The sequence below is a fragment of the Lissotriton helveticus genome, chromosome 7 (assembly GCF_964261635.1).
Source record: "Lissotriton helveticus chromosome 7, aLisHel1.1, whole genome shotgun sequence".
In the NCBI taxonomy this organism is placed as follows: Eukaryota; Metazoa; Chordata; class Amphibia; order Caudata; family Salamandridae; genus Lissotriton; species Lissotriton helveticus.
Genome location: NC_136068.1, coordinates 821,860,834 through 821,887,892, shown reverse-complemented (window position 1 = coordinate 821,887,892; position 27,059 = coordinate 821,860,834). Strand labels below are relative to the sequence as shown.

At 42.0% G+C, this 27,059-nt stretch overlaps 1 protein-coding gene across 2 annotated transcripts in view; it reads left to right on the top strand.

Moving 5' to 3' along the window:
• The window catches only part of MYOT (myotilin), a 673,370-nt gene that overhangs the window by 120,833 nt on the left and 525,478 nt on the right, over window positions 1-27,059 (top strand). For both annotated transcript variants that reach the window (XM_078653296.1, XM_078653297.1), the window contains exon 4: window positions 19,416-19,469. In XM_078653296.1, coding sequence (XP_078509422.1) covers window positions 19,416-19,469 — 54 coding nt within the window. The remainder of the gene's footprint in view (window positions 1-19,415; window positions 19,470-27,059) is intronic.

The window sequence follows — 27,059 nt, the reverse complement described above, 5'->3', positions numbered from 1 at the left end:
CATGCAATGTCTCTGGTGCCCCCTCTGTGAGACTTTGATTACAGAAACAGTGCTCACCAAAGGCTAAAATGTGCGGCACACTGCTTCCAATAGCAGTATCGTCTATCCGGTAGATGCTGGCATAGTAATCCAGTCCAGAGAAATACCATAGCACTTTGACTGGATTTTGCTCCTTAGCATTGACGATGGGTGAACTAACTTCGAATCTTGTGAGGCTGAGATCCCTACTCCAAACTGTACTGAGCAAGCACAGCAACTGTGTTGTTTAATGTGGTTGATACTGTGCTTCAAAAGTACAGATTGTAAATGAAAAATTACATAAATCTCACAATTTGTGACTTTTGCCTGTAGAGCTAACCCTCGGAGTACAGAAACATTAGATGTTCAGACAGCAGCCATATTGCTCAAGCTACACTGATCTTAATCTCCCTTACCACAGACAGAAGTTATATATATTGATAAAAAAAAATGCACAAAGATTGATAATGAAATGCCTTCGTGAGCAAGGCCAGACAGGCCTGTTATTCGATCGGGCATTTCCCAAGTGGATTGGAGCCCTTGGAGGAAAGTTTTGAAAGCCCAGGGCCACTCCTGGTGCCTCTGTCACTTTCCCCAGCTTACATGAGGAAGTACAGTGAGCCTTCAAGAGAGAGAGAGAAAGAGAAGGGGAGAAAGGGAGCATAGAGAGAAAGCGATCAGAGAGGGAGTAGAGAGAGACGAAAGTAGGAGAGTGAGAGTGGATGGATGGAAAGAGAGTCGTTGCTCAAGGGTTTGAGCATTTTTGTCAGATCTCCTTTTGGTTTCCCAGTCCAGCCCTGTTTGTGAGTCATGAAAAAAGCACCAGTGATAGCATGCCAGTGATGGCCACCATATACCAGGAACCTCCCCTAGTGACTGGGTATGATGACTCAGCGGACTAATACATTCAATGCACGGACTTGTATTTAACCCCAACTGCAACAGGTTTGAATCCCAGAGGACAGTGCTGAATTCGAGGTGGTTACAGGTGGGGCCAATCAACCCTCATTTTTAGGTAGTGGCGCCTATTTTTCTTATAGGACTGACCCGGTGCAAGAGAGGGAGAAACACAAAAGGGTAAAAGAAAGAAAACCAAAAAAACAGAGAAAATAGTGACAAAGAAAGCAAGCAAATTATTCGACTTAAATGTTGGAAGTAGATGGAAATTCGGCCATAGCAATTGAAAACTGTTACAAATAACACGTTTCTTTGATATATTCAACTATCTCGTGCCAACTGTATGATCTTTGGATAGCGAATCTATCCAAACATTACCACCTATAAATTGTAGCAAAATGAATTTTCATGTAAAAATGCTCAATAGAAATATATTTTTTTAAAAGGATGAAAAATAACCTGAAAGAGTGAAATAAAGGGGCAGGGAGTGTCTGAGGGTGGATGAACAAGGCATCCAGTGCCATAAAGACTACACAGCCTTTATATTCGGCACCCCCGAAGTTAGATAGTGCTGGGCACAGGTATCTTAACAAACGTTTGGGCACTGGCACTCGTTCTTCTTCACATAAAGCACTACCTGTAGGTAAAATCAGACTTTCATGTTTCTAAGGACTATAAAATATAATCGACTTAGATAACTATTTATACAGTGTACTATTTATTAAGAGCTCCAAGACACCCCATGCGGGTGTGAACATGCCAGGCCATATTATGCCAGAGATGCCCCACCAGATGACTGCTAGCGTGGCCACTATATGCAAAGGATGTTCATAAGATACCAGGAATGGCCACCAGGTGCCTTGGAGGGACAACAGATGCTAAGGAATAAGGATGCTGCCAAATGCCCAAAATAATTAACAATTGCCAGTGATTGTCATCATATGTATAAGATGGCTTGCCTTCCCTGAAATAACCTTCAAATTGCATGAGGTGGACAATCCAATCCAGGGATAGCAATTTAATCTCCGAATGAGCCACTACATGCCAGAGCGGGTCAGCATGTACAATGGAAAGCCACTGCATATCGGTTAGGATCACAACTATAATGGTCACAACATATTTAGGATTGTCCACTGTGGAAGCTCGTCACAGAAGGTAAGATTAAACAGGTTCTTTATTTAAGAACACCTCAGCCACAGATCCAAAGAGTCCACAGAGCAGGCTCAACATCATCAACAATCTGGAATGTCAGAGCCCACATTCCAGAAGCATCTTAGTTACCACACAACACCCTCCCTAAAACCAATGCAACAATATGAATCAAAATACACACAAATCTAAAGGAATAAAAAACAAAGTTTAAAGAACATAATAAACAAACCTGAAACATAAACTTTTAATGAGCAATCAACCTTAACAGATACAAATATGAAATATTCTAAGGTACACTTCCCCTAGAGAGCAACTCGGTTGAAGTTCCATGTTCTACCATTTTCTTCTTTAAGTGCATTATGAAATATCTTCACCACTTTATACAGACCTAAAATCTTTGAAATCCCTCTAGATCTTGTTTTTTTTAATTGCCACATCATCCCCAATCCTGAACACAGGATTTGCGGCCCCCTTACGTAGGTCACAGTTCAATTTTCTGTTTGCCACACACTTCTTTTCACTGGATATGCCATTGTCAGATTCCCCCAATGGACACTGCATTCTTTCCCCTAAATCATCCAATCTAGAGACATTTCCTTGTTTGCTTTTCTACCCCTGCACAACGCGAAGGGCACTTGTCCTGTGGGAGAGTGTGGGGAAAACATATATGCATTCAAAACGTTCTTCAAACCTCTTTCCAACTAATTCCAGCACTTCTCTCCAATTGTATACATTCTTTTATTGCTCTATTAAATCTTTCCTTGGTACCAATCCCTTCTGAATGATACAATGAACATGTCCTATGTTTGATACCTTTCTGATGAAGAATCTTTCCATCTCTCATCAAACAAATTGTGGACCATTGTCTGTAAAAATGCATTTAGTCAAACGCTCTCTGCCAAAAATCTCATTCAGAAAATCCATACTTCTCTTAGACTTAACACCCCTACCAATACCAATCTCAGCCCACCGAGAAAACTGAAACAAAGGATAATTGCAAGATCCACCGCAATGTAAAGGTCTTACTATATCTAAGGCAACAGCTTCCCATGGTTTATCTGGGATGTCTCTATATTCCATTGGGGGGTTTCTCACCATATGAATCTTCTCACACAATCCTGACATTCTCTGACTAATCTTTCAATCTGGACATCTATCCCAGCCCACCAGTGGCTCAATCTAATTCTTGCCTAAGTCTCACTCATATCTTGATTGCCTACATGCCCAAGGTTCATGATCTTTTCCCTGAGCTAGTAAGGCACAATGATTCTGGTACCCAGCACAATAACACATCATCACCAGACAGCCCATGTCTTATTTTCCCGTACACTTCCAGTTCTGGGTCCTTTTTCATTGAACTCCACACAACACCACACACAATCTTTGCAAAGTAGGGTCTTCGCTAACACTCTGATCCCATTCCTTACACAACATGGCGCCTTCAGTTCACATAGATACTTGAATTTATTCATCATTTCCACTCACATCTTCCTCATTACCCAGACACAGTCGCAACAAACAGTTTGTAACCTTGTTGTTAGGCCCCGGGACATAACAAAACTCAAAACAATACTCTTGTAGACCTACAATCCACCTACTGATACACCTGGAGACCCCACCCAACCCCTTCTTCCCCCAAATTTCCACCAACAGTTTATGATCAGTCAACGCAACAATCCTTCTTCGTCATACAAAATTTCTCAACCCTAATAAACCAAAACACACTAAAAGATTTCCTCCCTACAGTAGAATACTTAAATTCAGCACCATGTAAAGTCCTGGAAATGCGTGTTATTGTTCTAAATGTATCCTTCACTTTCTTGTTCTGCAATAGTACAGCTCCAAGATCAACTGCACTGATATCAGTCATTATATAACAATCCTGGGTGGGGTCATAACACTGTAAATTATTTACACACATCAAATCCATCTTCACTCCATTAAACTCCCTTTCACATTCTTTACAAAAGGACCATTTTATGTTTTTCTTCAGTAATTAACACACATTGGCAGTCTTGGAGGCTACATTAGAAATACTTTCTAATGGAATTCCATTATTCCAAGAAACAACATCAGTCCTTCCTTTTTCAAGGGATGTTTCAGACACACAATGTTGAAAACAAGTTCTTTCTTGGGACTAATCCAAGTCTGATTGATGCAGTGTCAAATACTCAATTACTTCTCTTGCAAAGTTATACTTACTAAACTTGAGAGTTAACCCCTTCTCCTGCAAAATAACTGAAACTTGTCTAACTCTCACATCATGTATTTCACGTGTTTCCCCAAAAATCAGAGTGTCATCTTGGAAACACTTAATTCTACCCATTCCTTCTAACAACTGATGCATCATCCTTTGGAACACAGATGCCGCTGAGGCTAGCCCAAACAGCATTCCTACAAAACTGTTGGTACCAAAGGGAGTAATGAAAGTAGTAAGATCCTTTGAATTAGGGTGATGCCTTATCTAACGATATGCCACTGTGAGATCCAGTGTAGAAAATAGTTTTGCCTCATGCACAATCAACACACCATATCCGTAATATTCAGCAGCGAAAACCAGTCAACAATAACACACCCATTTAGAGCCCTCAAGTCCATACACAACCTTATGTCACCTGACTGTTTTTGTGCTACTGCGATGCTGCAATGAGGGCAAACTATTCAGAGCTCTCCACAGGCTCAATTATGCCTTCTGCACCTAAGCACACCAGTTACTTTTTAACTGATGCTCTTACTGATACAGGAATCGATCTGACTTTACAATCCACAGGCATGGAATTATCCGTAATTCTTATCGGATGAACATAACCCTTCAGACAACTCATTTTTTCAAAAAATACTTCAGGAAATTCATCCACAAAGTTGTTTGTGGAATTGTTTCCGCATACTTCCAGACAATGGACCCTCACTTCCTGCAATTCTCTAATGTAATCCTCTTTAATTCTGACAGGAGGTGATGCATTGGGATCTGAAGAATACCAAAATCCCTTTGATGGTGCCAATGTATCACACTGTCACCTTTTACTGGTACATATACTTTACTACAAAATGTGTTACACTGGACTCCAATCTCAGCCTCAATAATCCTCAATAACCCTCTCAATTCCATCACTGGTTCATCATAGCAACCTGGAATAACATCAGTTGTTTTTAAACTCCAATGTTTCAGCATATTATTTATCAAAGACATCCCTGGATATTAAAGTCAACCAAGCTCCAAAATCTATCAAGCCTTCTGACAATAAAATCTTTGGGATATTCTGTTTTTCCCACTTATCTGGAAACAGACAAAATGCAATCCTCTACCGCCTTGGCAAATTCAGATGACAATTCGTTAACATTTACATTGTTGTTGCCTTAACGGCAGCATTTAGCAAAATTTTCTATCTCATTGCAGAATTTGCATATTACTTTTAAAGCAGGAAACGGTTGGTAAGAAGAAACATGTCCTATTACTCCACTTCATAGCACACTCCTTTAAATTTTGCAAACGGATTTTGAAAAGATTACTTTTGTTGTCAACCTCCTTTAAGTCCCCCGCACTTACTGTGGGTTTGCTGCTCCTAACCAACTCCTCTGCACCTGCCAAAGAATGTTCAACTTGCTTCACAATAGATATAACTTCTTTCAATGTAGGGTGCTTTTTCAACAAGTGTTCTTGTCTCACCTTGTCTAAGCGACACCTTAGCACAAACTTACAGAAAGTAGCTAACTTCCTTAAACTGGTGATATACTCCTCCACACTTTCCCCGGTTCTTTGTTTTCTCATCGCAAAGTGATACCTTTCCAACACTGTACTTACTTTTGGAAGAAAATGTAAATCTAATTTCTTTATGCAAATCTCAAACTCATTCAAATCTTCTGCCTCCTTCTCTAGGTTAGGAAATTTCTCAAAAACCTCCTGATCCTCACATCCTAAGCAATGCATTAAAAGTTGTTCTCTCTGGTATCAAATTCGACCCTCACACCTTAGCATGGTGCCAGAATGTTTTTTTATTCTTGGACCATTTTATATGGTAATGAGAGGAAGAATGGTGGAGCTACAATATTTTGCATAGTAGGACTTGTAAAAAAAGGAAGTTAGTTAATAATGTAAAAAAAAAGACATTTTATCAATTTGGGAAATGAAACAAACATAATAATAAAAATGAATAAGTTCAGCGTAAGATAATTGCTCCTCACACAAGATTAATTTACAATCTAACAAAGCGCTTCAGAATTAGTACCTCAACATGTCTAACAAACCTATACATTACATATTATTATATCCAGAATAACCAGTATTTCTGTAATCCATGTGCAGGATGCAGCAAGAAGAACAAAGGTCAGTAATATAGTGTTCCAACGAAACACTTGTTTCTTTTATTTTCCCTTGATATCGATTAATGAAGTGCGTAACAAGGGTGGGGCTGGAAAACAGCAGCCACTCTTGCCGCAGTAAGTGTAAATGTAATTTGTAAAGTAATGGAAACTAAATGTCCTCAACCATATTCCCAGCTGAACAGTGGGCCACACTGAAAGATTTCAGAGGAGGAACATGCAGCAGATACAGCTGCAGCCCAGCCCACGTAAAGAAAGACTGTGTGGAGCTGCATAGCCGTGGCTGATTAATGCATGGGGCCTAAGCTGCTGTTCACAGCCTTTCCAATGCAGATCTCGTGCTGTAGTACACTTGTGCCGTCAAGATAATACAGTGTGCAGCCTCAAAATCGGTACAAATATTACCAAAAGGAAGGTATGCTACATTGAAATGCAGAACTCGGAATGATCTGGTCCAGCAGGAAAAGCTCAACAGTGAAAAGGTACACATGAATCAAAATGTAAGCTCTATAAAGTGCACTAGGTTGTGTATAAAATCATCTGCTTAAGGTGCTCTTCATCCACCTCTCACCATTGTGGAAGCTCCACTCATAAGTTAAGAGTAATCAGGTTCTTTATTTAAGAACATCTCAGCCAAGGTCCAAACGTCCCAGACCAGGCTCAACTGACTAAGAATAGATTGCTAAGTCAGATCATCACCAGTCTGGAATATCCGAGACCATGGATGTCACAGCTCTAGGATGCATGGACGTGAGGTAAATGAGCATTTTTTACAGTCTGTGGGGCACATGTATCAAACTTAGGAATTGCGAGTCCTTAATAGCGATTATTAAGGAATCGCTATTAGGGAGTCGCAATTACCTATGCATGTAGGTTTTATACATATTCCTTAATAGCGAATCGCAAATTGCGATTCACGATGAAGGAATGGCTTCCCATTCATTCCTATGGGCCTATAGGCCCATAGGAATAAATGGGATTGCATGCGCAAATAGGTACTCACAAATTGTGAATGCAATTTCAAGGGTGCAAGGGTGCCAAAAAGCCACCCTGATGCACCCCCACAAAAGGTAAGTCTGCACAGGTGGTGCACACACATGCGTGTAAGGGCATGTGTATGCACCACAATGCACTTTGAAAAATGATTTTTGTTGCATTTTTCAAAGGAATTGCAAATTACTATCAACTTGAAGTTGATGGTAAGTTGCAAACCTAAATTGCGAAAACACAATTTGCAATTGCATAATGCATCGCATTTAGGGGATCGCAATTTACGATTCCCTAACTGCATCTGCAATTAAGGGAATTGCAAAAAATGGCGATTTCCTTAATTGCGAATTGCAAATAAGGTACATGCATCTCAAAATGCCATTTTGCCATCGCAAACTGATGAATTTTGCGATTTGCACTATTTGCGAATGCAAAATGGTTTGATGCATGTCTCCCTGTGTCTGTTTATTATTGTATGTGCTCACACAGGGAGAATCCTGTCTAGTCACCAAACAGACATAGGTTTATCAATTGCATATACTTTTTTTCGCTTATTTATTTTGTTTTATTGTGGAAGTAAAATTCAAAATGCATATTTTAAAAGAGGATAATAGATTAAGCATTAGTTACTTAGATCTGTGAGCAATCTGCAGGTCACAAGTTTAAATTTTACCGTTGCCAGCTCAAGAATTCGTCCTTCTATTATCAAATGAGTAATAAGATGATAATAGCAAACCAATAACTTTCTATAAATGTAGCATGTATAAATAATGCTTGTGTTATTAGAAAACATAATTATTTTGATAGTGAAATTGAGATGCTATAATTTTATCCTTGTATTCTTTTCACTCTCGAGTCAAAACTCAATAGAACTCGTCTCCAAGCTCAGAGTAATAGGAGGCTTTCTTATTGCCTAGGGCAAACATTTGGACTTCAGGACTGGAACAGGGGCAGGGCAGGTCAAACTGGCATTCTGGTCTGCTGCTGCCCCGCCATCAATGAGCCTACTCCTGAACTTGTTTCAGTTCTGGTGTTCGCAGAGACTTTTTAAGGCTTGGGCAAAGTGGGCTATTGCCCAGTGGCCCCACTTTCCAAGGGGCCTCTGAGAATGTGAACTTTCTGTCTTTGACCTCTGTCTATTCTATTTCCCTGTCTAAATATCAGTGCCTCTCTGGGTATCCCTGTTAGAAATTGGGTCTCTATTTGGCATAGGTTTGCATTCTATTCCAAATACAGACCACAATCCTAGTCAGGGTAAGCTAGATGTACATTTTAAATTAACCTGTGCTCGCCCTCTGGTAGCTTGGCATAGAGCAGGCAGGTTTAACTTAAGAGGTAATTTGTAAAGTATGTTGCAACACACACAGACACACACACAGTAACACAATGAAAACAACGCAAAAAGACTCCACACAAGTTTAGTAAAATAGAGAATATGTATCTGAGTAAACCAAGACCAAAACAGCAAAACTCCAATAACTAAAATTCAAGATATGGATTTTTAAAGAATAAATGCAAAAACAGTGCTTTGAAGTCAATAGCACTAAAAGGTTACTTGAGGTCGCAAAGGGCCGAGGTAAATCCAAAACTCAGGCCAACTGCGATGGATTGACTACGAGACTCCCACAGGTCATACTGAAAAAGTACCTTGGATGGAGCAAAGCGTCGATGCTGAGGGCACGATGTGTCGATCTTTTCCATGTAGTTGAGTCGCTGCGTCGTCGTCGAAATCCATTGAGATGCAGGCAATGCATCATTGTCGAGCCTCACCAAGTGTTGTTGTTGGGCCACACAGGCTGTAGAACCGCTGTCGTCGAACAGCTTCTGTGTCAGCGTCGAAGGAAGATGCCTCGGTTTTGACAAGTGCAAAGGTGACGATGCATCCATTTTGTAGCAAAACAGCTACAGAACCCACTTCTGAGGCCCAGAACTGGAAGAGGCACCTCAGGCAAGGGTAGGACTCACAGATGGCACAGAGTCCAGCAGCACCATCAGAATTGCAGGAAGTATTTTGCGTCCCTGAGATTTCAGAAAACAGGAAGCAAGCCAGCAGGCCCTTGGAGTCACCCTGGGTTAAAGTGAGATGGTCCCAGTCCTTGTCCTCAGCAGGACAGAGATCAGCAGGCAGCACGGCAGCTCAGCAAAGCAGAGAAGCCGTTCCTCAGAACAGTTGTCCAGGCAAAGTGGAAATCCTTACAGCACAGCAGTCTTTACTCCTGCAGAGTTCTTCTAAGATATGTAGTGTTAAAGTCAGAGCCCCAGTACATATACCCAAATGTACCTTTAAAGTGGAGGGTGACTTCAAAGCAACTCCTCGAAGTACACAGGTTCCCTTTCATGTCAGCCCTGTCTGTCTGCCAGGCTATCTGAGGGGGGTAATGAGTCCTTTGTGTGGGACACAGGGCACTGTCCATATAGATATAAGCGTTAGCTCCCACTCCCCCTTCCTGCCCAGGAAGATTATCAGAATGCAGATGAATGTAGATGAGTTCTCTATCACACCCACCCTTCATGTGTTTGTGGCTGTCTAGAGAGAATGTACAAAGTGTAGCGGTCACTCAGACGTGTATCGGAGTCAGGCTGCAGGTACAGAGCTAAGTTGAGAGCAGAGAAATTACTTCTTTGTAAAAGTCGCATTTCTAAGATAGTAATGTCAAATCCAACTCCGTTCCAAAGATATGAAACAGGATTTAGCTACTCCTTTCTAATCTGGAATTACAGTTTAAAAGGGTTTAAAGGAATTCCCAGTGTTAGCCTATAACAGGAGTGGGCCTCATAGTAGGGAAGACCGGCTTTAGCTGTTTGTCACTATCCGGTCCTGTAACACTTGAAAGTACATGTCCTATCTTTTACTTATACAGCACCCTGCCCTTAGAGCTACTTAGGGCCTACCTTATGGGTGACATATCTGTAATAAAATGGGAGTTTAAGGCTTGGCAAGTGGTGTTAAATGCCAAGTTGAAGAGGCAGTAAGCTTGGAATGGCAGGCCTGAGACAGGTTTGATAGGCTTCTTGAGTGGGTGGACTAATCAGTGCTGCTTGCCCACTGGTAGCATTTAGAGTACAGCCCTGAGTATATAGTATAACACTTTACAAGGGACTTATAAGTAAACTAAATACGTCAATCTTGTATATACCAATGTCACCATATATAGGGGCGAAGCACATGTACTTTAGCACTGGTCCGAAGTGGAAAGATGCTCAGAGTCCTAAGGCCAACAAAAAGACACAGCAAAAAGTGGAGGCAAAAGACAAAAAGTATAGGGGAAGACCACCCTAAGGATACCAGGTGTAACACTCCCTAGCTCGGACTGTGTCTTTCTAACCACTAACTTTGTAAGGATCAAATGGTTCTGGAGTAAGACCTATTTCATCTATTTTTGTGTGACCCTATTAAAGTTTCACATATAATTTAGTATTGTTTGGCATCATTTGGGACTGAATTAGTAGGAAATGGGTAATAACATTCAAAATGTGTTCGGTATTGAGGACCCCAACATTTCTTCTATGCCTTTTCCAGTTGTCTCCCTTGTGCATCTCTCACCCCCTCCACTTCTCTTTTTTTCTTTTCAGTTTAGTAAAGTTTTTTATTTTGTTTAAGAAAAATAGTACAGCATAATATAACAATATGACAAAAAAAACAGAACCAATATGAGATAACCATGAGAGATAAATAGAGATGAAAAATGGTTCAGATAAAATATGAAAAGGAAGAAAATGGATGAGAGAAAGAAAGAGAAGAAAAGAAAGGAAAAAAGAGGGAGAGAGAGAAAGAGGAAGGGAGGGTTAGGGAGGGGGATAAGAGGATAAGAAGGTAGAGAAAGGTAGCCAGGTAAGGTCAGATTTAATTTTTAAAGTGACAGAAGAAGAAGAAGCAATTGCAATTCTGTGCTCATCACATACGAAATTCCACCATGTATGCACGGACAATTTAGTGTTATCCTTCCAGCAAGACAAAATTACTTTGAAAGCAGTTGCAAGAGAAGATCAAATAATTTAGCATTATACGAATGCAAGTCCAAAACATCAGATAGGGAACCTAAAAAAATGTGCAACGATGAGAATGGTTCAGAAAAATGAAAAATACGCATGCAATAATCCTAAACTGAGCTCCAAAAAGTAAGGACAGAGGGGCAATCAAACAAGAGGTGTTTGAGTGTGCCAGGGTGGGTGGAACAGGACCAACAAAGGGGGGAGGAGGAAGGGGAGAATTTGGTTATGCTTACAGGGGTAATAAGAGCTCTATGGTAAAGAAAAAAAAGTGATTGAGTAATACGAGCTGAAATCGAAGTCTTAAACAATTTACACCATAAGCGATCCCAAACATCAACAGATAACGAGAAAGATAAATCAGTTTCCCAAACAGTTTCAGTAATGGTTTTAGGTCTAAGGCCAACATTATCCAATAACAGTTTATAAATTAGAGCAGCTTTGGGGATTTGTTGAGTAAACATAAGATATAGAGGAGTGGAAGGAGTAAGGGAAGGAAGGAAATCAAAAGTAGGAAGGGTAGATAGGTGAGATAAAATGGCAGAAGTAATAATGTCATATTCCTTGCGAAAATGTATAGGTAAATCAAACACAGTTTGAATTACATCAAATGAAATAATGGAGGAATCAGAGAAAAATTGGTATACAAACATAATATCCTTTTCTTTCCAATACTTGAAATAAAAAGATTTACCCTTGTACTTAAGATATTTGTTATACCATACACTAGAAGAAAGAAAACTTTGTAAGGGGGACGAATCTTTCGAGAATACATTGTGCAGCAGAGTATGTGAGTATTTCAGTACAGGGTGTGTAGTCAAGAATGAACAATTTGACATGAAAAGAGATTGTTGGAAAGTAAAATCTTTTAATAAGGACCTTTCGACTGCAATCCATTTGGGCAGAGGGGTATCAGTGAAATCGAAAGCCAATGAGAAGGCTTGTTTTATTAAAAAGGCAGAGTGGTATGCCTGAAAATCAGGGAAGCGAACCCCACCTTCAGATTTTGGGCGTATAAGTTTATGTAAGGCAATACGAGGTCTTTTATTATTCCACAGAAATTTGGAACAGATGGAGTTCAGCCGATTGAAATACAATTTAGGGATTTTCACAGGAAGCATGGAGACAGTGTATAAAATATGTGGGGAAATCATCATTTTAATGGTGTCTAAACGACCCCACCATGAAAGGAAAAGGGGAGACCATAATAGAAGGAGTGATTGAATTTTTTGAGTAAGGGAGGTAAAGGTCAATTTAATTGTTTCACCTAAGGTAGAGGAAAACCAAATACCCAAGTATTTGATCTTGGAGGGACACCAGGCAAAATCAGTTGATGCAAACATATATTGGTAACAAGATGAGTTGAGGGGTAGGACCTCCGTTTTAGAGAGATTAAGCTTATAACCAGAAACAGAGGAGTATAAGCGGACTTCTTCTAAAAATGGAGGAAGGGAAGAGACAGGATTAGCCATGTAAACCAGGACATCATCGGCATAGGCTGAAATTTTTGTCTCAATCGATGACGATTTAAACCCATGAATTAGGGGGTTAGAGCGGATTTTAATGAGGAAGGGTTCAAGGCAGAGAATAAAAAGTAAAGGGGAAAGAGGGCAACCTTGTCTCGTTCCTCTGGATAAGGGGAAAATTTTTGAGAATTGGTTATTAACAAAAACACTTGCACGAGGAGCAGAATAAAGTAGTTTAACTAAGGAAATGAAATAGGGACCAAACCCAAACCATTGTAATGATTTAAACATGAAATTCCAATTAATACGGTCAAACGCTTTCTCAGCGTCCAGGGACAGGGCAGCTAGAGGGGTTTTAAATTGTTTACTGTGTGAAATAATATTGGCAAAGACACGGGCATTGTCAGCAGCAAGTCTACCTTTCACAAAGCCAACTTGATCGGGATAAGGGATTCGAGGCGGGCCGCTAAAATTTTGGCAAAAATTTTACAATCGTAATTAATCAGGGAGATGGGACGATAGTTTTTACAAAGGGAGTGGTCTTTGTCAGGTTTGGGGATGATGATTATTAGGGCATCCAAAAAGGAGCCAGAGGCTTTGGCATTTGCAATAAAGGAGTTAAAAAGTTGTAAAAGATGGGGGATAAAAATAGAATGCATGTTGGCGTAAAATTCAATTGGAAGACCATCAGGACCAGGAGCTTTCGCTTTCTTTAGGGAGGTAATTGCTTTGAGAATTTCCTGAGGGGTAATGTCAGACTCTAGTTGATGGAATTCGGTAGGGAGAGATGGGGGAGGAGGAAGGTCTTTGAAAAAACGGGAGAGGTCATCATCATCAGGGTGCGTATCATCAGTATACAGGAGTTTATAGTAGTTATGAAATACTTGTGCAATATCCTCATCAGAGAGAGCGTCAGGATTCTTGGACGAAAAGTAAGAGTGTTCTAGGGTCTTGATGTTGGAGAGTTGGGCGGTATATTTATCACGGTTGAGTTTCTTTTTCCTAGATACATAAGAAATTGTGAAACCTCGTAAAGCAGCTTTAAAGGCATCCCAATTATTTGAAACTGACGTGTCATGGGGTAAATTGAGGGAAAAGAATTCAGAGATGAAATCTTTAACTTTAGACATAAATACAGAATCGGAGAGAAGGAAAGTGTTAAATTTCCATCGATTGAAAGAGGAGGAGGTTTGGGCCAGGTCAAAAGTGGCATAAACAGGTGCATGGTCCGAGAGAAAAATAGAACCAATTTCGGACTTCTGAATCGCAGGGAGAAGGGATTTGCTGACTGGAATATAATCAATTCTGGACCGGGTGTGGTGAACATTAGAGTAGAATGTATATTCGAGTGAGTTCGGATTGCATGTTTTCCACACATCAAAAAGGGGACGTGAGGCAATGGCTGATTGAAAGGATTTATGTGTCTTATCAGGCTGGAACTTGGAGGAAGATAGTCTATCTGAAAAGGGATCTAACCATTGGTTAAGGTCACCAGCTATGATAATGTTAGGGCAGTCAATGGAGGAGATGAGGATTTTGACGTCAGTCCAAAATTTAGGGTCTGGTCGGACAGGACCATAAATATTCAGGAGCACCATAGTTTTGTTTTGTATAGTCACTGTTGACATAACCCAACGGCCTTCATCATCTGATTGAGAAGAGAGAATTTGAACATCCAAACGTTTACGAAATAATATAGCAACACCACCTTTTTTATCAACAGCAGAAGAAAATACAATTTGACCCACCCATGCCCTTTTAAGTTTCAACGATTCGACATCTGTACAATGAGTTTCTTGGAGAAAAGCAATCTGAGCATTTAACTTGGATAGATGGGACAGTACCTTTTGACGTTTAACAGGGTTGCCAAGACCACGAACATTCCACGTTACAAAATTACACATGATGGAAGGCAAGGGAGGAGGGTAACATCAGGGTCCAATACACTGCGGGTGAACAACTACAAGGAAAGACAATGGAGACAAACATGTTAGAAATGAGAATCAAATACAAAATATGAACAAAGGCAAGGAAAATCGGGTAAATATAGAGAAACAGTAGAGGAATGAGCATCTCAAGCATAGAAAAAAGAGAGGGGGAACAATGAGGAGTACAGGAGGTAACAATAAGAAAGGAAATAAGAGATACAAAAAAGAGAACGGAACATAAATGAGCAAGGGGAAAACATGAATGGCCTGTGAAAAGAAGAAAAAGAGAAGAAAGAAAAAGAAGGAGAGAGATAAGAAACAGATCAAGGCAAAGACGCCAGACCTGAGAGAAAAGAGAATACCTAGACATTAGGAGCATGGAGACGCCAGCGCGGGCGCCTACCCCACAGAGCGAGGAAAACGCGGGAATATAGATAGGATACAATCCAAAAAAAAGAAGAAAAGTCGTAGCAAAGAATTACAATGAAGAGACCGGGACAAGGCCACAACAGTCGTCAAGACAGAAGATAAGTGGATGCAGAGAACAGAAAAGAGTTATTTTCAGTCATTAGTGTCCATTGTGGAAGCAGAGACAGTTTGGAGATACTCTCGAAGCTTCAGAGGATCATCAAATGTACGGGAACGACCATTGTGAGTTATTTTGCAGAGACAAAGATGTAGGATTCCATATTGAATGCTCAATTCCCTCATACGTGGACGCAGATTAAGGAACTCCTTGCGACGTGCATTTGTGGCGTTTGATAAGTCCTGGGCTATAAAGATGGTGTGTCACGACCAAATGAGGCGATGTTTTGATCTTGCAGCTTTAAGAACAGTCATCAATTCGGTGAATTCAAGAAAAAGCAGGATAATACCTCTAGGTTTGGTCGGGTTGGACGTTGGACGGCCCAAACGATGAGCACGCTGTATGTTTAGAGGAATAGATTCTGGTTGGAGTTCCAAAAGTTCATAGAGAAATTTGCGGATGAAGGACACCATATCAGCCTCCCCAAGGGACTCCGGAACACCATAAATACGGAGGTTATTCCTCCTGTAACGAATTTCAAGGTCCTCTGTGTGAAATTTCAACTGCTGTATCTCTTTTTCAAGAATAGGAATTTTCGTAGAGACATCCTGGACGTCACTGATGCGTTGTTCTAGTTGCAGAACTTTGTTCTCCATGACGACCCATCTATCCTCTATCTGCTTGAGCTTCTCGTTAGTTGCCAACATGAAAGGTTGTAAGCCACGAACCTCTTCGAGAATAGAATCCAGCACGGGGTTCTGAGAGGAGCGAATTGGAGATGGAGGGTCATTCTTAAGGCGTTTCGGTGTGGTACCGGTGACAGACGATCTCGCGTGGCCTGCGTTCTGAGACATGATGCCAACAGAGGGGCAAACTAGAAGGACCGCAGTGATGGAAGCCACACCGCAATAGACAAAATGTTGAGACCCTATATGTAGAGGTATAAGAAGTACTGGATGGAAGAGGTCAAATATGAGGTAATACGGAGCAATGGAGAAGCAATACCTCAAACCCACAGGACTTGCGTCAAAATGTAGTAAAAATCAATTCAAAACGCAGTCAAAAAACCATCCAGGAATATGGTATCAGAGAAACAGCAAAGCGTCCATAATATATGGAACCCAAGGGGATCAGTTGATGTTCCACGGAGGATTGTCAGCAGAGGAAAGGAAGGTATTGAGCATTGCGCAGGGAGCACCACAAAATGGCCGCCGCTATGTAGTATTAGCGTAATTAGAAGTTATGAAGAGAGCTTTGGCGGTAAAAGTCATGACAACATAGTAGTAGCATGATGCGCATTCCGTAGCACATACCTTGTCAAAATATGGCCATTTGTTGCAGCAGGAGGATAACTGGCTGCTAAGGCGGTAGAGATGACAGAAAAACGGGACGCGAGCGCGGCGGCACAAAATGGCGGCCGCCCGCGTCCCGCAGTAGCTGAAGAAAGTGCAGCAGTAAAAGGAGATGATGGCGGCAATTACGAGGGCCGCTGCAACTCGCAACGCACGGGGACCATGTTCCGCCGTGCAGGGATGCAGTTTGCCGGTCTCCGTATGCGGGGAAATTACCAGAAAAACAGCCGGGATTCCCGCGTCTTCACGGAGCTCACGAAGGCAGCACCATCACTCGCCGGCGCGTAAGCCACGCCCCTCTCCACTTCTCTTTTGACCATGTGTTTCCTACTGCCAGATCCATATTGCTCTCTCTCACCCGTTTGCTTTTCTCCCACCCGCGCCGTCCTTGTTGCTTCTGCCCAACTCGTGCCCATCCTGTGCTTCCTGCCACGCCCTCCGTGTTGCTTGCCATACCCACACCCTTCTTGTTGCCTATACTGCCCAGCCACGTTGCATCCTCCCAATCTCGTTGCTTTGCCACAATCTGCTTTAAAAAATACATTCATGTGTGTTTTTTTCTTTTTCGTTACCGATCCAACTCAGATCGGTAACAAAAAAGCAAAAAAAGCAGCGTCATTATTTTGTATGTACTCACATACGTGTTGCTCGCACCTTGTATGTGTATGTATTTGAGCATGTAAAGCGCACTGCTACCCATCCATAGGTCTCCTGGCGCTGTATAACTCTGGGGAACCCGTCCTGGCTTTCCCTGTGGGATGGTCCCTGCTGGGAGTCCCCAAGGTGGAGCTAGGAATCCCTGGAATTGATGGGGCCGTTGTGGAGATTAGGCAAGCCAATGCCCAGAGTTGCCGAGTGGAACCCCTGATTAGAGTAAGCACCGAAGCGAGAATTATCGAGTCCGCTGACCAAGGTCCACGGCCGCGTCGGGAATTGAACCCTGGTCCCGGGCTGACTTCTGCTCTCGGGTCTGCTGCCTCTAACCAGTGAGCCACACCTTCAAAACTATGCTCGTCAAAGGCTTTTGTTTAATTCTTTAACCATGTCGCCCAGCATCCAGGATGCAGCGCAGTTTGGCTAAAAACCATTTGCAAAGCCAGGAGATTCCGAAGTCGAAACTTCTTAACTGTACCAATACTTGTCATTCAAATGCCACATTGTACCCCGTCAGAATCTGAGAGGCTGACGCTCATACATTTAGTTGAAAGTGAGCTCCAGGAACCTCGTTAGACTTTGTTGTAATAATGATGACACCAACTGAAGATCACTTAAGTTAGGGGTGTGTGAAAGGAACTGAATAAATGTGCATGTGACTGAAAAATACTCTTCCAGTTTAGTGGTGAAATCACAAAACCCTCAACAGAAAAGGAAGGCAGAATAAAGTCACAGCCTAGATAGGAACAGACCTGAATTTGTGGGAAGTACGTCATTGCCGGCTCATGACAGCAACTTTAAATATAAAATATTTTGTCTAGATATTTTTGAATTCTCCCATAGTGATTTAATGTGTTGGTTTACGTATGCACACTCCAGGCAGTTTAAGGTTACACTGCTTTGCTAATTCTTAAAATAGGTTTCGTTCATGTAGAAGTTTCCAGAAGTTCTTCCAGAGAATGTATGATGTACATTGTTAACCGGCAGACTTTAAATGAAGGGATTCATATACACCTCTACACCTAGCAGTAAGTGCAATACATACACTGTACAACAAACAAGAGAGGGAAGCTGAAAACAGCGTGCTCCAGTGCTAGACTGTCAGCTATACTGACAGTGCAAAAATGTATAACAAGATTATATTTTAATGGGAATTCAACTATTCGGAATATCTAGGAGTATTACAAACACTTAACAGGTTCATTCATTAAATGCAATTAACTTGATGTTTATTTGTTTCGTTCTGTGTTTAGACTAGTAAATTATGTCTTCATTTAAAATATTTATGCGGTTTTGAATGATACAAAAATGTTACTGGTGTGGATTGATTTTTGTTCATTTGAAGTGAAATTTTGACTGATTACTTCACCCACTCAGTGAAACTCACAGATCAAAGGGCCGGACTAACATATAAAGCAGTTTGCACATTACTTGATGAAGTTCTTATATACAGTACTATGACACCCTGCTAATTACAGAAAATGGCATGCAAATGTACTGTAACGTACTATAACATTGAAAGACATAGCATACTAGTAATTCCTTTATGGGTGGTATGTCATAATATCTGGGCCCTTGTCCCGAATTTGTAACACTGAAAAATAAACTCTTTTCGTGTAAATAGGGGTAAAGAGCATCGAAAGAGATTGCCAATAGGCATGTATCTGACTTATCAGTGTTTGTTAACATCAAATAACGACGTTATATTTTAAGCAATTTTTAGTGTAGTCTACAGTATACGACACTGAAAATGTTTGAGGAACCCTTCTTTTCATGTTTTTTATACCTTACAAATTGATAATATAATAATATTAGCAAGTGTGAAAAATTAGGCTACTCTTCGTGGTCCGGGCTATAGTGTTCAATTTAAAAAAAAATTGAATGCTGCCACTTTATTAAATTGGCTCCAAATTGTAAGGAAGGTGCTCTCAATATATATCTAGGGATGTTGATGGTAAAATAGCTGAATTTTGTTTGAGAGTTCTGGTTTATTTTAATCAATACTTTCCCTATTAAAGAATGTTTGAGCTTGTCAAGTGACCTATATTTGCAAAAGAAATCTGACCATACTTAAGTTGCACATTTTTAAGAAGCTAATAAACGTATGTTGGCTTTTCCACAGGTACAGGGTCCATCTGCAGGCCATTCATCAGGCATTGGCCCCGTGTTTACTAAGGTAAGACTTACACATCAAAACGTAGTATTTAACCACCATGATATGGGCTTTTTGTGATCAAAGAAATCTAGCTCATGCTCATGCTTCCAAACACAGTTAAACCAAAGGAAATGATGGACGGAGCGTTGACAATACAAGCACTCACCCCCAGTCAACTGATCTGGGTTTAATCCATCACCGTTCTTTAGCCCACTCTGCCACCCCAGTTCAGACATGGCCATATGCAAATCAGTCTGACCCTGTGCCTCATGGGAACACTCCAGCCCAAACTGCCAAGCCATGCCTTCCCTGGACCGGAAACAAGCTACCGAGGACCGGTTTCTGTCATTTCAGCCGTCTTCAGCCCGGCTTGCTTGAATCTAGTGGCAAAGTGAGCAAGGGACTCACGTCTGAGCATACCCTGCCAACTTATGGCGAACAAAGAAAAACCAAAGGAAATGATGGACGGAGCGTTGACAATACAAGCACTCACCCCCAGTCAACTGATCTGGGTTTAATCCATCACCATTCTTTAGCCCACTCTGCCACCCCAGTTCAGACATGGCCATATGCAAATCAGTCTGACCCTGTGCCTCATGGGAACAGTCCAGCCCGAACTGCCAAGCCATGCCTTCCCTGGACCGGAAACAAGCTACCGAGGACCGGTTACTGGCATTTCAGCCGTCTTCAGCCCGGCTTGCTTGAATCTAGTGTCAAAGTGAGCAAGGGACTCACGTCTGAGCATACCCTGCCAACTTATGGCGAACAAAGAAAAACCAAAGGAAATGATGGACGGAGCGTTGACAATACAAGCACTCACCCCCAGTCAACTGATCTGGGTTTAATCCATCACCGTTCTTTAGCCCACTCTGCCACCCCAGTTCAGACATGGCCATATGCAAATCAGTCTGACCCTGTGCCTCATGGGAACAGTCCAGCCCGAACTGCCAAGCCATGACTTCCCTGGACCGGAAACAAGCTACCGAGGACCGGTTTCTTGCATTTCAGCCGTCTTCAGCCCGGCTTGCTTGAATCTAGTGGCAAAGTGAGCAAGGGACTCACGTCTGAGCATACCCTGCCAACTTATGGCGAACAAAGAAAAACCAAAGGAAATGATGGACGAGCGTTGACAATACAAGCACTCACCCCCAGTCAACTGATCTGGGTTTAATCCATCACCGTTCTTTAGCCCACTCTGCCACCCCAGTTCAGACATGGCCATATGCAAATCAGTCTGACCCTGTGTCTCATGGGAACAGTCCAGCCCGAACTGCCAAGCCAAACACAGTTAAGCAGTTCAAATGTTCTTGATCGCAGGGATACTCGTATTTTTGTATAGCTGATGGCTCTAGTCAGCTTGTCATATGGGTTTTTATTTTGTATCTGATCGTTGATAGCTGTATCCTCGGATATCATGTGTGCGACACCTCAGCAGCGTTGATTGCTGCTAATTGTATATAGTGAGTCACACCTCATTTGCTCAGTAGGTTTTTGACTTGGAACATTGTACACAGTCCTAACAGCCTCCAAAATCTCACAGCTTCATTGAAAAATAATGAGTTGGGGTACCACCGACTATATACCCTACAAAGGGCAGAAAACCGATTTTGTAGGAACGTTTTTGGCTGCTCCTTTATCTACTTCACCCTAAGTCTGCCATAAGGAGTTGGGTCTAACTTATTTTAGTGTCTACATTTCATCAAGCTTAATTTATTATGACGTAGGAAATATCACTCGCAAGGGACTGCCTGGCTTGTGATAAGGGTTCATCTATCCCATGGTTGGCCTATGTTAAAAAATCATTTGAAGGGGATTGGTTTAGCTCACATTTTCTCAGACTCAGCATCCCATGATGTCTCTGGCAGATAGGGGATAAAGGCTTTATTACTGGGTCAGATGCAAGCAGATAGGCTGAGAGGTGAGATCTTGAAACGAACAGTTGCACGCTGCTTGCATCTTAATCCCGAGACCTCTCCCACTGGCTATGTGTGGAATACCATTGGGAATTGGATACGTTCCCTGCTATTTCGCTTCAGAGCAGATATTAAATATTCACCCTGCATCCCTCTTGGGTATCAGTGCAGGCTTGACACTAGAGCCTGCCCTTGCAATGGTTTTTCCAATCAGATAATGTTACACTTTCTCTTCTTCTGTGATTTTTATAATAGTTACTCTAAAAATATGTTAGTCCCTTTTATAAGGCATAGGAATCCGTGGCACTGTATCCAGGCCTATCACTATTTACAATACTATCTGATGAAGAGACTTGTAACTGCGTGGGCTCATATCTTCGTGCAGCTGTACATTCACGGGGCACAATGAATTGTGATGAACTTTGATTTTTCGCGCTTTTACCCATTTTTATAGAAATTGATCGTCTTTGGCATATATTTTATAAATCTCCGAAAGTATTATGAAAATGTTGAAGGACTGTCGGCCTGGTATGCCAGTGTTTTATAGGAATGCTGCTATACTGTTTTACTGTATGTATATTGCTCAATTTCTGCTATGTATATTTCTTATCTTGATTATTTACTTTTTATATTGTGTGTGATTTTTAACTGCTATGGATTGTCATGTCACTTTCATGGATGTTAATCGCATCCGAATAAAGATTTTCTGAATATGATTCTTATTGAAGAACAAAACGTTATTGAAATTGAGAAACAAAGGGCCCACTCCAACACGTCCAACTGCTCATGGTCAAAACAGAAGAGAGCTAAGGGATAAACACTGCTTTCTAGAAACACTATTTGGACTGTAAGCAAATTTCAGCATCATAGTAGGCTGCCTATCAAAGGAGTGGCAGTGAGACTTGCATGTCTGATGAAAGGTCACTCCCACCTATTGTAGCTTCCAGAAGGTGATGGCAGATAAAAGGTACAAGGTGTTACTCCAACGTGTGGGCATTGTGAGCTGCTAGTGTCTAAATAACTATCTTCAACCCTAGGAATGATTGGGTGATGTCTCGAGCACCGTTGCACCAGGAACGGTGCACATGTTTCTAAATTGATACAAATGTAAATATTTCATCTGGAATTTCAAATGTCTGCAGTTGCAGTTATCAGCTGTGGAAAAGTCCAGTCCTGGACCATGCTACCGAAAGACACATCACCGTAGAGTAATCTTTCAATTAATTTAATGGTTTTCTGAGATGTAAAGTTTAATCTGGGGTTGGTCTACATTTTGTAGTCCCATACCCTATTGTGACTTTCCCCATAATCGGGGCCTTTACGGAAGATGTATCCAATACTGTTGATACCACAGTACCTAGAGTCATGTTGGTTGGCTTCCTATGTGATACTAAAGAGATGCAAATGAACTCCGGGGATACAGAAGGTTACCTAGTGTATTGGACAAGTTTCTGTTAAATGGACATCTATCATTGGGAGACTAGTGGCATCTAACCTGTGGAAGTCAGGGTAATGCCAAGCAGCCACTAGCAGCCCTACCCCTCCACAACAAAATCATATCTTGCTCCAATGTTGCAATTGGACCACAGTGTCATGCACTCTTCTTCAGGGTTTAATTTGGTTTCACATTGTTGGCTTAAGGCACCCAGCTATTCATAAGACCACCCTATGACACTTCACTTCTGATAGTTATGCGAGCCTCAGGGTGTACCTTTGCTGGTTATTGGCTGAAAGCACCATGCTATTCATAAAGATTGTTTATAAGTCCCAGGCCGTCATTTACAAACCTTTATTTTTCAATGTATGTGAAGTATGGCAAAGGTTCTACCCGGCAGAATGCCCATACATTTTGTCCCAGTTTGCTTCATAATGATCATCTTTTACTTAAACTGGATATTTTCTGAATCTCCAAGGAGAAGGCTAAAGTGTATGTGGGGTTTGACCACATCATTTAACAGTTTTGAAGACCAGGGATTTTTTTTGTTACTTAAAATGGGAGCCATGACTTGCTGTGTAGCTTTCATCCCACAATTCCTTGATCTTCTGTTTTGTAGAGAGTACCCCTTTTTCAAGATCTGGAGATGGGACAGGATCTGTATCAGAATGCATTGTTACATATGTAGGATCTGCTTACCTAACTTACTCTCAGGAGCTAAAGGTGTTATTGTTATTGGTACTAGGTCTTGTGTAGCGCACAGCTGCCCAAGCAGAGCGGCGTCCCTGCGCTTTCAGCATCAGTAAGGCGGGCCAGACACCACAACAGAACAGTACCAAAAGAAGACCACAAAGGCCAAATTAAAGGAAAGAGAAAGGTTTTGATGGCTTTCCTAAAAACAAGCAGGCTTCCATCTTGGCGAGGCTTGATTACAGCAATGCCTTATATCTGGGTGCTAACAAGACGAGCATCAAACGCTTGCAGAGGGTCCAGAACGCAGCCACACGTATGTTAGTGGCTCTTCCCAGATCGCACTCTGTGGCCCAAGTTCTTGTGAAGTTGCACTGGTTGCTAATTGAAGCACGCATCCAGTTCAAAGTGCTCTGTATTGCGCACAAAATCTTGAGATTTCAAGCCCCTGAGGGACTATCGGGCCTACTGAAGCCATACTTGCCTAATAGAGTCCTACGATCGACTAATCAAGATTTGGTCTGTGTTCCCCGTGTTAGGAAAGCAAGGGCAGGGGGCCGGTCGTTTGGCCACATGGCGGCCAAACTGTGGAACTCTCTTCCAGTATGTATTCGTGCCACCCCCAATCTCCTGACATTTCGTAGGTCCTTTAAGACTTGGCTATTCCCCACTCTGTGACATCCCTCGCTTGCTACGCTCTCCTGCTCAGGTTAGGTTTATGGTTGCACTGGGACGCCTCGTCGTTGAGGCAGCCATGCGCATTATAAATCCCGTAATAAATAAATAAATAAATAAATAATAAATACTGCGTATCTGCTCAGGCAAGGAGTTCCATAGCTTTGCCGCCAGGCAGCGAAAGGAACGGCCCCCCGCACAACAGCTCTTCACCCGGGGAACACAACTGGCGAGGGGGGAACATAAGGGGTAAACAGATTACCTAACCGGCTAGGCCTAGTGAGCATCAGAAACTTAAAAGAAAGACACAAAATCTTAAATTGGATGCGCTTTACCATAGGAAGCCAGTGAAGTCTCCGAATAACGCCAGCCACAGGGCAGAACCGTGGGAGCCCCACCAAGGTTCTGGCAGCAGCGTTTTGAACATGCTGCAGCCGGACTACTTCAGCCCTATTTGCCCCCAACAGGAGGGAACTGGCGTAATCCAGATGAGATAAAATAGTCGACTTGTGGTAAATAAATAATTAATTACCGGTACTATTTTTCTATGCATTAACTAAAACAGATAGCTCAATAAATAAGAGGCAGGATCCGGGGTATCTGAGTTGAACAGGCTTTAATCAGGCACAAGGGAAGGTGCAGGATCGGAACAGCCTGAAATAGAATGGCATGGAATGGCAGCTGCAACGTTTCATTAACAGTACATAGTATATATAGGAAAACATTACAATTACATTGCATACAGTAGGCGTAACAAGTGACAAACGTAAGATAAGAACACATGGGCGTAAAAAGAAGGCGTGCACAGGGCGTGCACGAAGACATGTGATGAGAACGTCACAGAAGTGTCATAAATGGGTGGATACATAGAGGGGGCTACCTGGGCAGCTGGAACCTTTAACCTAGTGGTGCGCGCAAACGGACCATGACGTGTATCTGGGGAGAGCTGGGGGCTCTGACTTCTGCACTAGAAGAGGAGACTAAAGTCTGCGATGTCAGGACGACATGTACCTATAGCATATCTGGTATCTTGTGTTTGGAGTACATGTTGATAGAATCTAAAAGTCATCAGAGTAAAGGCTACTGGACACTAAGGCTGAGGCATGCATATATTCTTCATGTATTGCGTGTGCTATGAATCTTCTATGGATATTAATACAGTAATTCTCTTACATGGAGACAGGAAGACTAGACTATAGCTGAAGATGTTTATGCGGTTCGTTAGCTTAGGAATGAGAAGACGGAGAGCTGAACTGATAACTGTAGGCATAACATATTCTTGGCAGGCAGGCAGACAGAGCCAGGCCGGGCACCGCGCTGCGCGGCAGGAAGTAAGCGAAGGGTCAGGGATGTAGGTGGGGGCTGCATCGCTCCTCAGAGTGGGTTCAGGAGACTGGAGCTTGAATCCAGCGTTCAGGCCCTTTGAGGCCTAGAAACGGGGACAATTTGATGAATTAACGTGCATAATGTAAAACGTTGGCAGCATAGGCCTAGAAGCCTAATTCACGTTGCTTTCACAGGGACTGGATAGCTAACATACTAACGTTGGACACAACTATAATTGCGTCTTTATTTGGTCATGGGGGGATATATGCATATTAATCATGCACATATTACATAGGATGGGGAACACGTAGGCACACATGACAAGGCAAAATTCAAATTTCCTCATTCCCTCCTTGGCCCTACGTTTCCCTCAGGAAACATCAATATTCATGATACCATCTATCATTTCATATAGCATCATTTGCTCGTCTCGAATCTTCTTGGAACGGGACTTTGAACTAGGAATACAGGATGTAGCGCACAAGCCGCAAATCGCAGGGCCACATTGTAAACAGAGACAGCAACTGAATATGATCATTACTGCTATACCCAGGAATGACAATACTTTCCATCCCCAGGCAGATATTATACTCCAGAGCCAACCGGACCATGTCCAGGTGCCTGGATTCTGGTGTAACTGATGGGCAATTTTATGAAGTCTGGTTATAGCTGAATAAACAGATGGTGCGTTATTAGGAATGAAAATGCAGCAACTAGATCCGATGACTCTACAAGCTCCGCCCCTATCGGCCAGTATGACGTCAAGGACGAGACGATTTTGGAGCACGACAAATCTCATAGCAGATTGCTCCTCGGTTAAGTTACCTAGAGCGGAAGTAGTCTCATTCACTACTGCTTCAAGGGTTCTTGTTAGCCTACGTATTAACTTACTATTCTGGACAGGACCTATGAAGAAAAAGAAACCTTTATTGAAGTCTTGATACTGTTCTAAGGCAGTTTCAGTCTGATCGACAATTGGGACTCGATCTCCCTTCTATGTCTAACGTGTACTAGATGTGTGTTTCTGTGATAATCGGATGGGGCTAGAAAAACTGGTGGCAGTAGGAAGGCAATGTAACATGTTCCATCCCAATCGAGGGGCAGACGTACATATGCGGTCTGACCACATACAAAATACGAATGACGTGAGGCTTTGAAATTAGATTTCCCACTGTCACTATACTCGACCACAGTAGTACAATCACTATGTCCTAGATGTACTGAACCATTCTTTCTGACACATAATTCGCCTTTCACTGGTAGAACTGTAATAGCAGGCAAGTCTGGAGTAGTCTCGGACTGAACATTCAAAACCATGAAATTCGAGGAATAATTACCTAAATCATATACTTCATTTTCTAGATCTAACCCTGTTCTATGGGAAAGACCTTCCTTGTCTGGGAAACATGTTCTATTCAGAAGGGACATATCGTTTGAGGATGACGTTAACGTGGACCATGCTCCACACGAACCGTTGTGTGAAAACGGATAGGGAAAGAGTGGCAGAACTCCCTTCGGGGTCTGGAAAGGGGGGAGTCGACCACACACCCAACAATTGGTGGCATTGCTGGT